This window comes from Erythrolamprus reginae, chromosome 2, assembly GCF_031021105.1.
Source record: "Erythrolamprus reginae isolate rEryReg1 chromosome 2, rEryReg1.hap1, whole genome shotgun sequence".
In the NCBI taxonomy this organism is placed as follows: domain Eukaryota; kingdom Metazoa; phylum Chordata; class Lepidosauria; order Squamata; family Dipsadidae; genus Erythrolamprus; species Erythrolamprus reginae.
This window is the reverse complement of record NC_091951.1, coordinates 340,871,717-340,883,768: the sequence shown is the minus strand read 5'-3', so window position 1 is coordinate 340,883,768 and position 12,052 is coordinate 340,871,717. Positions and strand designations below refer to the sequence as shown.

General features: G+C 40.8%; 1 protein-coding gene across 1 annotated transcript in view; it reads left to right on the top strand.

The window, feature by feature from the left end:
• The window catches only part of DCC (DCC netrin 1 receptor), a 927,153-nt gene that overhangs the window by 192,551 nt on the left and 722,550 nt on the right, over window positions 1–12,052 (top strand). Inside the window, exons 4-5 of the mRNA XM_070736918.1 lie at window positions 2,987–3,137; window positions 6,658–6,794. Coding sequence (XP_070593019.1) covers window positions 2,987–3,137; window positions 6,658–6,794 — 288 coding nt within the window. The remainder of the gene's footprint in view (window positions 1–2,986; window positions 3,138–6,657; window positions 6,795–12,052) is intronic.

The window sequence follows — 12,052 nt, the reverse complement described above, 5'->3', positions numbered from 1 at the left end:
TAGAAAATTGTGGGTTTCTAATTATTCCTATTCAAATTGTAAACTGAAGCAATCAAATTCATGTTATTAAACTTATATAAAACCTAACCCTTAATCCAATTAAAATAATTTTGAGTTGATCATTTACTCTTCTCTATCTTCCCCCATCCCAGTTTCTTCAATTGTAACTGCATTTCATTTAGGCAATTCAAAATGTAAGAAGTGGAAAAAAGTTGTAATGATAATTACTGAACATTTGTGGTAATTGTGCTGGGAAAAATCAATTATACTGTACTTCTAGGAGGGAGAACTGTTATATTATTGAGAAATGGCCATGATAATCACATAGAAAATGATTATTGCTTACTTCCGAATGCTAAACAAAATATATACTCTTCTATGGTTCAATAGATGTAGGAACAAGAACAGTATTAGCAATGAAGGAAACAGATGTTAATAATGTTACTGCAAGTGCTACATCTGCAAAGAAGCTGAAGAAATAATAGTCCACCTGGCTAGCTGCAGCAAGATCACATGAACCGACTACAAATATCAGCATGGGAAAGTAGCAACAATAGTAGATTGGAAGATCTGCAAGAAATACCATTTGCCTGCATGCAAGTATAGTGGGACCATAAAACAGAGAAAATAATAAAAATGAAGAAGCTAAAGTGCTCTGGAACTTTGTATTGCAAACAGACAGGCACCTGCCACATAACAGACTTCACAACTATTGATAAGAAAGAAGTCAAAGAAGCCCACTGCAACAATATAGCCAAGAAGGCTTCAAGAATTGTAAACCTAATCCTACATAGCTTCTGCTCTGGCAATCTCACACTACTTACCGGAGTTTACAAAACTTTTGCCAGACCCATCCTCGAATACAGCTCATCTGTTTGGAACCCATATCGCATCTCAGACATTAACACCCTTGAAAATGTCCAAAGATACTTTACCAGAAGAGCCCTTCACTCCTCCACTCGAAATAGAATACCCTATGAGACTAGACTTTCAATCCTGGGCCTAGAAAGTTTAGAACTAAGACGCCTTAAACAAGATCTAAGTATTGCCCACAAGATCATATGCTGCAACGTCCTGCCTGTCGGCGACTACTTCAGCTTCAACCACAACAACACAAGAGCACACAACAGATTTAAACTTAATATTAACCGCTTCAAACTTGACCGTAAAAAATATGACTTCAGTAACTGAGTTGTCGAAGTGTAGAACTCATTACCGGACTCCATAGTGTCATCCCCAAACCCCCAACACTTTACCCTTAGATTATCTATGGATGACCTATCCTGATTCCTAAGAGGTCAGTAAGGGGCGAGTACAAGTGCACTAGAGTGCCTTCCGTCCCCTGTCCTATTGCTCTACTATATCTCCTATACCTTTCTTCTATTCTTTCATTGATATGTTCTATTACTATACCTTCTTTTCTATTATTTCTTAGATATATATTTACTATGAGTATCTCCTCTATAACCTTCATCATGTATTTTACTATGTGTACTGTATATAGATATATACCCACTACAACCCTCTTTGTTTATTGGACTAAATAAATAGATAGATAGATAGATAGATAGATAGATAGATAGATAGATAGATAGATAGATAGATAAATGCATGCATGCATGCATACATAATGAATGAATGAATGAATGAATGAATGTGGATGTGGCAGTATCGACAGAAAAGACAAGCAAAAGAGAAGAGAACAGGAGAAGATAACAAAACATAAAGACATAGAAACAGAACAACTATGGTAAAAGAAAACAAAGGTAGTAGGACAGAAGAGAAAGGGGGGGGACATGAGCGAAACATTTAAAGATGTTAAAGGGTTAAATAAGGTTCAGGAGGGAAGTGTTTTTAATAGGAAAGTGAACACAAGAACAAGGGGGTACAATCTGAAGTTAGTTGGGGGAAAGATCAGAAGCAACATGAGAAAATATTTTTTTTACTGAAAGAGTAGTAGATGCTTGGAACAAACTTCCAGCAGACATGGTTGGTAAATCCACAGTAACTGAATTTAAGCATGCCTGGGATAAAAATATATCCATCCTAAGATAAAATACAGGAAATAGTATAAGGGCAGACTAGATGGACCATGAGGTCTTTTTCTGCCCTCAATTTCCTATGTTTCTATGTTTAGATTTGTGGGGTGGGGAATAATTTGAACCTGCGTGTTCAAATATCAGACAAACTATCATTTGAGGATGTTTAAGGCCCTTTTTAATTCCAGGGAAGGGGGAAAATGATTAAGTTATATATAAGCAGATTCCAACTGAATGTTTGGACCCCTGATGATAATATCAGCTTCATAATGGAACCAATTACCCAGAGAGGTTGTGGGATCCTCTTCATTGACTGGGTTTAAATGGAGCAAAGATAGCACCAAGCAAGGTTTTGAACTCATTGATCTCCACAAAATTATAACTATTATTATGGGATTGAGATTCGCAGGGGAAAAAGCGAGCTATTTGCAGAAGAAAAAAAGAGAGACCTATTTTGCCATTGAGAACAATTTTATTCAACGGATACATTTCATAAAAAAAAATCTCACTCACTTTTTTCCCCCTTCAGTACTGGAATAATCACGAGAAAGTTTACAATGAAAGCTGTGCTGCCTCGTTATCTAGAATCGCTATTTGAAATATTTTATTTTCTACCTCTATTAGGTAATATACCAGACCTTCACAAATTGAAGAAGGATATTGTTAACTCTCAAGCTATAAATACGCTCCCCACCCCTGTGCTTAACCAAAGTAATGTACTTGATGCATCCACAAAGATTTCTATACTTATTTGGTATAGGCATTTTATGTTGTTCTTGCTTGAATAACATTATCTGCCATTTTTCTCTCATGCACTTCCTCTCCTCAGGTGATACAATAGATTCCCACTGTGATTATTTAAACACTGTTCCCCACTGTTACTAAGAGAAATAATGTGCTTGTTTTAAAATAACCATTTCTTTTCTCCCCCCCCCCTTTTTTTCTAGATCCTGGGTTGCACAGGCAACAGTTTTTTCTTCAGAGGCCATCCAATGTGGTGGTTGTAGAAGGGAAAGACGCCATTTTGGAGTGCTGTGTTTCAGGCTATCCAGCCCCAATGTTTACGTGGCTGCGAGGAGATGAACCAATCACATTCAGGTATGTAGCGAGGTTTAAACCCATGAAAGGGTTTAATAGAGTTGTAAGCCGTGAAGGACTGCAAAATTTTTACTGCCACACTGTGGGCATCGCTTATTTTGTGGGCGTGGCTTGCCGGCCATGTGACCATGTGGGAGAGGCTTCATGATCACGTGACTGGGATGGCTTAAAGGTCGTGACTGGCTTAAAGGTGGCCAACTTGATGTCACTCACATCAAGGGTTAGGGTTAGGGTGCCCGGCCTTTCCTCACCTCAGAGATACAATTTCCCTATCTATTTACTATTACTGAACATCCAAAATATACTATTTAATTCTATTTATATATATGCCATATGTGTACATACATATTAAACAAAGGTAAACAAAAATATACATTATCTACTATATAAACTGTATGTGTATGTACAGAGAGAGAGAGAGAGAGAGAGAGAGAGAGAGAGAGAGAGAGAGAGCACTTCTAAAATTATACACATTCAACCACATTTACTGCAATAGGAAAAAACATACCCAGAGCCCAGAGGGGGTGAGGAATCAATTTTTTTCTACCGGTACTGTGTATTTTGGGGAGTATAAAAAGCACCAGAGTATAAGATGCACCTTAGTTTTGGGCAGTGAAGGGCTACTAAAAATTTTACTACCACACTGTGGGCGTGTCTTATGCAGCACACCCTCCATTTTCTTTCAACATCTTTCCGTGAAAATTGGGTGCTCTGGGGTGGAACTCCATTTCCGCTAGCCCACTGTGTTTCCCCCCATCTGGGCAGTAGCCCTCCCCTGACACAGACACACAAAAATATACATTATGTACCATATAAACTCTCTCTGTGTGTATGTACACACATGCACAGCTCTTCTAAAATTATACACATTCAACCTCATTTACTGCCATAGGAAAAACATACCCAGAGCCCAGAAGGGGGGGGGGGAAGAAAAAAAATTCAAAAATTTTCTACCGGTTCTGCATACCTGTCCGTACCCATAGGAGCTCATCACTGCTTGGAAAGGACCTTCGAGGTCTTCTAGTCCAACCCCCTGCTTAGGCAGGAAACCCTACACCACTTCAGATAAATGGTTATAAAACATCTGTGTTGGAGAATTCACAACTTCAGGACGCAATAAATATAGATAGTCCTAGACTGACAGACATTTGTTTAGTGATCGTTCAAAGTTATGACCTACCTGAAAAAAAGGAGGTAGGGCCCACTTCCAGCACCCACAACTTGGTCATTATTTATGGCCATTTGCACTATTTCACAGTCACATGACCACATTTTATGACATTACTTATTTTATTCATATGCAGTTTTTAATACTTCTCCCTCCTTCTCCTATTTTTCACACAACAACAACCCTGTGAGGTGAATTTGGAAGAGGATGTGACTGGTCTAAATCACCCAGCTGGCTCTCATGGCTAAAGCAGGGCTTGAACTCATAGTCTCCTTCTTTCTAGCCCAGCTGGCACACACATTCATGTTGGAGCTGAGCTATGGCAACAGCTTGCCTGCCAGCAGATAGAGCTGGGGTGGCATAGCAGGTAGAGTGCTGTACTGCAGGCCACTGAAACTGACTGTAGATCTGTAGGACAACAGTTAAAATCTCATCACCGGCTCAAGTGCCTTAACCACTAGACCAGGGATGGCAAACCTTTTTTGGTTAGCATGCCAAAAGGTGTGTGTGTGTGTGTGTATGTGTGTCAGTCTGGTTTCAGTTTCTATGGCTGGGATACGTTTGTTAATGAGGGCTGGTTTCCAGATGTCTGGTAGGCGGGAGGTATCATCCTGCTTGTTCATATTTTGGGGATGTTCATATTTTGGGGATATGAACAAGCGGGATGATACCTCCCGCCTACCAGACATCTGGAAACCAGCCCTCATGAACAAACGTATCCCAGCCATAGAAACTGAAACCAGACTCAGAACACACATTGCAAAACAATCAAGTAGCCTGCAAGCTCCAACTACTCAGGATATCACGCCTAATCCACAATCACTAATTAATCAGCATGCCTCAGTCACATCAACGACCCCAGGTGTTACCCCACTGACTCACCAGGAAGTTTCTACACAGCAGGCAATTGCTGAGCCATCAAACTACACCCAGCCACCAGTATTTATAGAAGGAAGGCGGCTCAGGTCTTGCTGTGTTCGCCCTAGAACAAGGACAGAAGCACCAGCCTGAAGATGACGAGTGGGACCTCGTCGAAACGTCGCCAGAAATTTCTAAATCCTACACGGGAAGAAACCCGAATATACCAAGACTGTCATACCTGTACCTGTGAAAATCTACGAAAACAAATATATATATATACACACACATAGTAAAATACATGATGAAGGTTATAGAGGAGATACTCATAGTAAAATATATCTAAGAAAGAATAGAAAAGAAGATATAGTAATAGAACATATCAATGAATGAATAGAAGAAGAGATATAGGAATAGAAGAAAGGTATAGGAGATATAAGAGAGCAATATATCTGTAGGTCAGCAGTTCAAATCTCATCACCGGCTCAAGGTTGACTCAGCCTTCCATCCTTCTTAGCTGGGTAAAATGAAGACCTGGATTGTGGGGGCAATATGCTGGCTTTGTTAAAAAGTGCTATTGCTAACATATTGTAAGCTTCCCTGAGTCTAAGGAGAAGGGCGGCATAAAAATTGAATGACTGACTGACTGACTGACTGACTGACTGACTGACTGACTGACTGACTGACTGACTGAATGAATGAATAAATAAATAAATAAATATAGCTCTGCGTGCCACCTGTGGCACCTGTACCACAAGTTCACCATCTTATTTATTTATTTTATTTATTTATTGGATTTGTATGCTGCCCCTCTCCGCAGACTCGGGGCGGCTAACAGCAATAATAAAACAGCATATAATAATAATCCAATACTAAAAAATAATCCAATATATAAAAATCAATCATACATACAAACATACCATGCATAAAATTGTAAAGGCCTAGGGGGAAGTGTATCTTAGTTCCCCCATGCCTGGCGGCAGAGGTGGGTTTTAAGCAGCTTACGAAAGGCAAGGAGGGTGGGGCCAATTCTAATCTCTGGGGGGAGTTGGTTCCAGAGAGTTGGGGCCGCCACAGAGAAGGCTCTTCCCCTGGGTCCCGCCAAACAACATTGTTTAGTTGACGGGACCGGGAGAAGGCCAACTCTGTGGGACCTAACTGGTCGCTGGGATTCGTGCAGCAGAAGGCGGTCCCTGAGATAGTCTGGTCCGGTGCCATGAAGGGCTTTATAGGTCATAGCCAACACTTTGAATTGTGACCGGAAACAGATCGGCAACCAATGCAGACTGAGGAGTGTTGGAGTAACATGGGCATATCTGGGAAAGCCTATGATTGCTCTCGCAGCTGCATTCTGCACGATCTGAAGTTTCCGAACACTTTTCAAAGGTAGCCCCATGTAGAGAGCGTTACAGTAGTCGAGCCATCACTGCTATAGAGAAAATGACCCTGGCATATTGTCTTGCTTGAAACAGTAGTTTTATGTCAATCTTTCAGGGCGAAAAAATACTCACTGTTGGCTGGCAGTAACTTATTGATTTCTAATGCAACGGATGACGATTCCGGAAGTTATACCTGTGTGGTCACATACAGAGATGAGAACAGCAGTGCATCGGCTGAGTTATCAGTATTGGGTGAGTAGAAAGAACTATTTTTGCTTCTTATGTTGCATTCTTTGTTCCCGAGTACTGAGATGAAGGCCATCCAATGCCCTCATAATTTTCAATTGTTTTTGAAAGGCGAGTTTGGATTTTGCAGATTTTCTATGGTGGAATTATTTTGCAGGGTGAATGTTTATTTATTAGCACTATGAAAAGCAACTGTGTGAGTATGTAAGTCATCTGAGAAAATAAAAAGAACATCGCTGACTATCTTGGGTGTATAGAAGAAAGGTTATGATGAATTCACAGTGAACAATTCTTTCTTTGGTGTTTTTCTCCCAGGACTATAGTCTTCCTGGAACTGAACAGCAGTTATAGTAGAGCCTTGGGATTTGCTTTCCATTGTTAGTAGATTATGGAGAAGAAAAATAGAGACGGTTGTTTGAAAGTCTGAGAGTTTAGCTTCTTGGAGAAGGCAAGGGGCAATAGTAAAGTTTCAACGTCTTTCCTCTATTTGTTGAACATCATTGGTTCCTGAACATTATACTAATGTAGATTGAACATTTCAATGTTATAACACTGAAGAGGATGGACTCCTTGGTGCTCTTTTAGCTTAGTTGTTTTCTTGCAGAAGTTTCATTACTCATTCATTATCCACTGTATATGTTACCTGTATATACTCTGGAATCAGTTCCCCCTGGAGATTCGCACTGCCCCTATCCTCCTCACAAGAGTGTTAAGACTCATTTATGCTGCCAGGCTTGGGGCAAAAATAAAGCGAACACTCAAATAACACATCCTAGATCTGAATGAATGAAATATTCTCATTGAATACTTTGTTCTGTACAAAGTTGAATGTGCACAACAGCATGTGAAATTGATTCTCAATCTGTGTTGCTTCCCAAGTGGACAGTTTGATTTCACAGAAGTTTGATTTACTTGGAGTTATATTGTGTTGTTAAAGTATTATCTATCTATCTATCTATCTATCTATCTATCTATCTATCTATCTATCTATCTATCTATCTATCTATCTATCTATCTATCTATTTGAATTCTATGCCACCCAATCCCATGGGACTCAGGGCAGCTTTTAACTTCAAGCCCATGAAGAGGCTCTATAATTTGATTATTGCATAGCACTTTTGATGCTTCTGGTTATCACACAAAAATAATAGTATTTCACACAAAAAAAGTTTAACAGCTGTTGTACTGTGGATCACCTGCTGATCACTGGAAATATAGCATTTCTCCCCTGTTCTCTTCCTACTACAAAACATTTTCTTTTCCTTGAGACAATTTATGGGATGGTAAGTGGGCTCTTTGACATCTATGCATGGAAAAATGTCTCCGTTCTGGGATCAAAGATCTGAGTTCACTACTGTGTCAGTTTTCTTGAACCCCTGAATTATGTGAAGGTTTATTAAGCCTTCAAGAGACAGCTCACCATTTGTCATTAATTTTTTAAAAGCAAGTACAGTGGTACCTCTACTTACGAACTTAATTCATTCCGTAACCATGTTCTTAAGTAGAAAAGTTTGTAAGAAGAAGCAATTTTTCCCATAGGAATCAATGTAAAAGCAAATAATGTGTGCAATTGGGAGAACCGCAGGGAGGGTGGAGGCTCTGTTTCCTCCCAGGAGATTCCTAGAGAGGCCCCACGGAGGCTTCTCCCTGCCTTTTCTGGTTACAGTTTCAGAGGCTCAGGTTTGTAAGTGGAAAATGGTTCTTGAGAAGAAGCAAAAAATCTTGAACACCTGGTTCTTATCTAGGAAAGTTCGTAAGTAGTGGTGTTCTTAGGTAGAGGTACCACTGTAATTTTAAAATTTAAAATGATCCTACATGACTTAAAGAACCATGTGATTAATACTTATCAAATTATAATGTGGTTATTGATGCAATGCATCTTTTATACCCACTTTTCTTAAAAAAAACGCTAAAAATGCTTTGATTTGCAAATAGTTTGGATTACAGGAGATTTGATGTATGTCTACCAATATCTTTGCATTAATGTTATGCAAAACAAACTTTCATCTTTGCAGTTTACAGTGCACTGACATTTATAAAATGTGATTAGGAGCCCTACTGCGCATAATATTTTGCTTTTATGATTCTGAAGTCAACTCTTTGCTTAGCGTCATTCTCAGACCTTTTTTGGGGGGGAAATGTTCGTTCAGTCTGTGGAGAGGAGCGGCATACAAATCCAATAAATTATTATTATTATTATTATTATTATTATTATTATTATTATTATTATTATTAACTGGTTTAGAGTGAGAAGCCCTTTTTGTCCATAAGTGACCTTCTCCAATCATGTTGATTAGAACAGTGTTTCCCAACCTTGGCAACTTGAAGATATTTGGACTTCAAGTCCCAGAATTCCCCAGCCAGCATTTGCTGGCTGGGGAATTCTGGGAGTTGAAGTCCAAATATCTTCAAGTTGCCAAGGTTGGGAAACACTGGATTAGAATACCAATGTAACAGAATTGGAAGGGACTTTAAAGGTCTTTTAGTCAAGACCAGGGGTGGATTCCCATTCCTGCCGCTACTAGCGCACTGCGCACGCAACTCCACTTCTCCTGCATGTGTGCTCGTGTCTCCCAGTGTGTTTTTGCTTCTGCACATGCGCAGGAAGCAAACCCGCATGAGAGGACGCACGCTAGTGAGAGATTTCAGCTATTTTTTTGCTTCCGCCCATGTCACCCATTGACTATTTACGGGCAAATCTCCTTCCACATACCTCCCAGCGACCGATTAGAGCCCACGGGGCAGGGCCTTCTCTATAGCAGCCCCAGCTCTTTGGAATCAACTGCTCCCTAAGGACAATACCACCCTCACCCTACTGGCTTTAAAAAAGACCTGCGGGAAGGCCTGGGGGCCCTGAGAATTGACATCTTAATTCCAGCCTAGACATGATTTGATTGGGAGTCCTAAGGGAGTGGGCAGCATATAAATTCAACTAAATAAATAAACAAAACATTTGTTAGTTTGACTGTAGTGATAATATTTAAAGGGTCTTTATATTATTATTATCAATTGTCACATTTTATTATTTTATACTGTTTTTATCTTTGCTGTAAGCTGCCCTGAGTCCTTCGGGATAGATAGATAGATAGATAGATAGATAGATAGATAGATAGATAGATAGATAGATAGATAGATAGATAGATAGATATATGGGTAGATGGGTAGATGGGTAGATGGGTAGATGATGGGTAGATGATGGGTAGATAGATAGATAGATAGATAGATAGATAGATAGATAGATAGATAGATAGATAGATAGATAGATGCCCATTCTGCACAAGACTGCATTAACAAAGGACTGGATTAACCAAGAATGAACTAACAACTATTACCAAGGTTCTGACTGATGGATCCCACCGCAAGCACTGTAGAAAGGATCCAATCTCTTAATGCAAAACTTTATTGAGTACATCATTTCAGCGCAGAATAAAAGCAAAACCAGCTCTGGATAATTCCCATGCAATTTAACATAATTAAAGTATAGAATCCTCCCTCCCTCTCTCCTATTAGTGCAGGTCACATTGTCAGTTTAAGCGTCACAATATTGTTGTGAGAAAATGTCTGGAAAGCCCAGCCAACGCCTGCTTCAGTGACCTTGGTTCTCACAGGCTAACTGCTTGAGGTTTAAAACTCACATTCCAATCCCCTTCCCTGCCCACATAGTTCGTTGTCAAGCTGAGAAGCAGCAAAAGTGAAAGCAGCATGGTTACTTTTCAAAGCTTGACAAACTGCAAAAGTAGGAAAATGTTCCTTAACATTGTGACCCCTTCCTTGCTCCCCTGGAAGGAATGAAAGAGCTATAACTCAGAGACAGTGACTATTCAGTCTCCCCAGGAACCCTTCTGAGCCTTTAGGAGAGCAGTAGGGAAAAATTATCTTTCTCCATCTCTTCACCACACCTCCCCGGTTAGAATGTTGATCTCCTGGAGAGGACTATAATCTCCTGGTTAGATGACACCAAATCTGACTGTGGGTTAATTTGAGTGACATTCAAGGGCAAGAAGTCTGAGAAACCATGAAATTTATGCCACTGAATAATCAGCCTCAACCATTAAGAAACAGAAAAGGATGCAGTCTGCAAATATCTGTAAGCAAAACTGATTGGGTTTTCATGGACATTCTGTCAGTGCTGGGTTTTATTTCAACAAGTCAAAACTCCTGGAGCACATCACTTGTAAGAGAGACAAGTTTTTAAACATGACCACTTGACTTTTCATAGAAAGAAAGGCTAACCAGTAGTGATGAGCGAACACAACGGTGTTCGGGTTCGGCAAGTTTGGACGAACTTTACGCAAAATTCGGCCGAACCCAAACTGAACCTGAACGGGGAATCCTAGCAAGAGATTCCGGGAGTGGAGCTTTGACATCACGTATACCGGCAGGTTGCTAAGGATGCCAAGGTGATCACTTCAGGAAGTGATCACCTTGGCGTCCTTAGCAACCTGCCGGTGACGTCAAAGCTCAGCCCCCGGAATCTCTTTGTGGGAGGGATTCCCCAGCTCCTTCAAAGGGAGGTCTTCATGTAAAAATAAACATTGTTATTTTTATGAAAAAGGACCGCCCTTTGCTTGCTTGTTCATATTAGAGGGCTTGCCTTAGTTTGGGGACAAAGCAAAATTCTTCAGAAAGATTACTTAAAAAGATAATTTTGTAGAAATATACAGTACATGAATTGACTATTTAAGTCAATCACTTAAATACGAGTCAGCAATATGTGGCAACCATCCAAACAAAGCCCAAGCAGAGGGCATACAAGGCGAGGGAGCTGCTGCGTGCACCGGGGTGGGTAATTTGGGTTTGTACGCTGTGCGGCTCTCCCCCCCCCTGTTGCGCCCATTGCCCAGGGCAGCCTTAGCTCACCCCAGCGCTCTTTGGAAAGGGGAGGAGGCAGTTCTGTGTTGACGTAGGCCCTGCCATCCCGTCTTCCGCCAAAGCAGCCCACGGCCGCTGTCTCCTTTTATTTCTTACAGAAAAGGCTCAGCCACCACAGTCATTGGCCACCATGGTGATGTGTTGCTTGAGCTGCTCCAGCGCTGACTCCATCTTCTGCTTTTTCACAGGGGAAACTGACATGACCGCGTGCACGGTGGTGAAAGAAATTAAAGGAGGCGCGGCTGCGGCATCCGAGCCTTTTCCATAAGAAATAAAAGGAGACAGGCGGCCGCAGGCTGCTTTGGCAGAATATGGGAGGGTGGGGCCTATGTCAACACAGAACCTGCCCCCTCCCCTTTCCAAAGAGCGCCTGGGTGAGCAAAGGCAGCCCT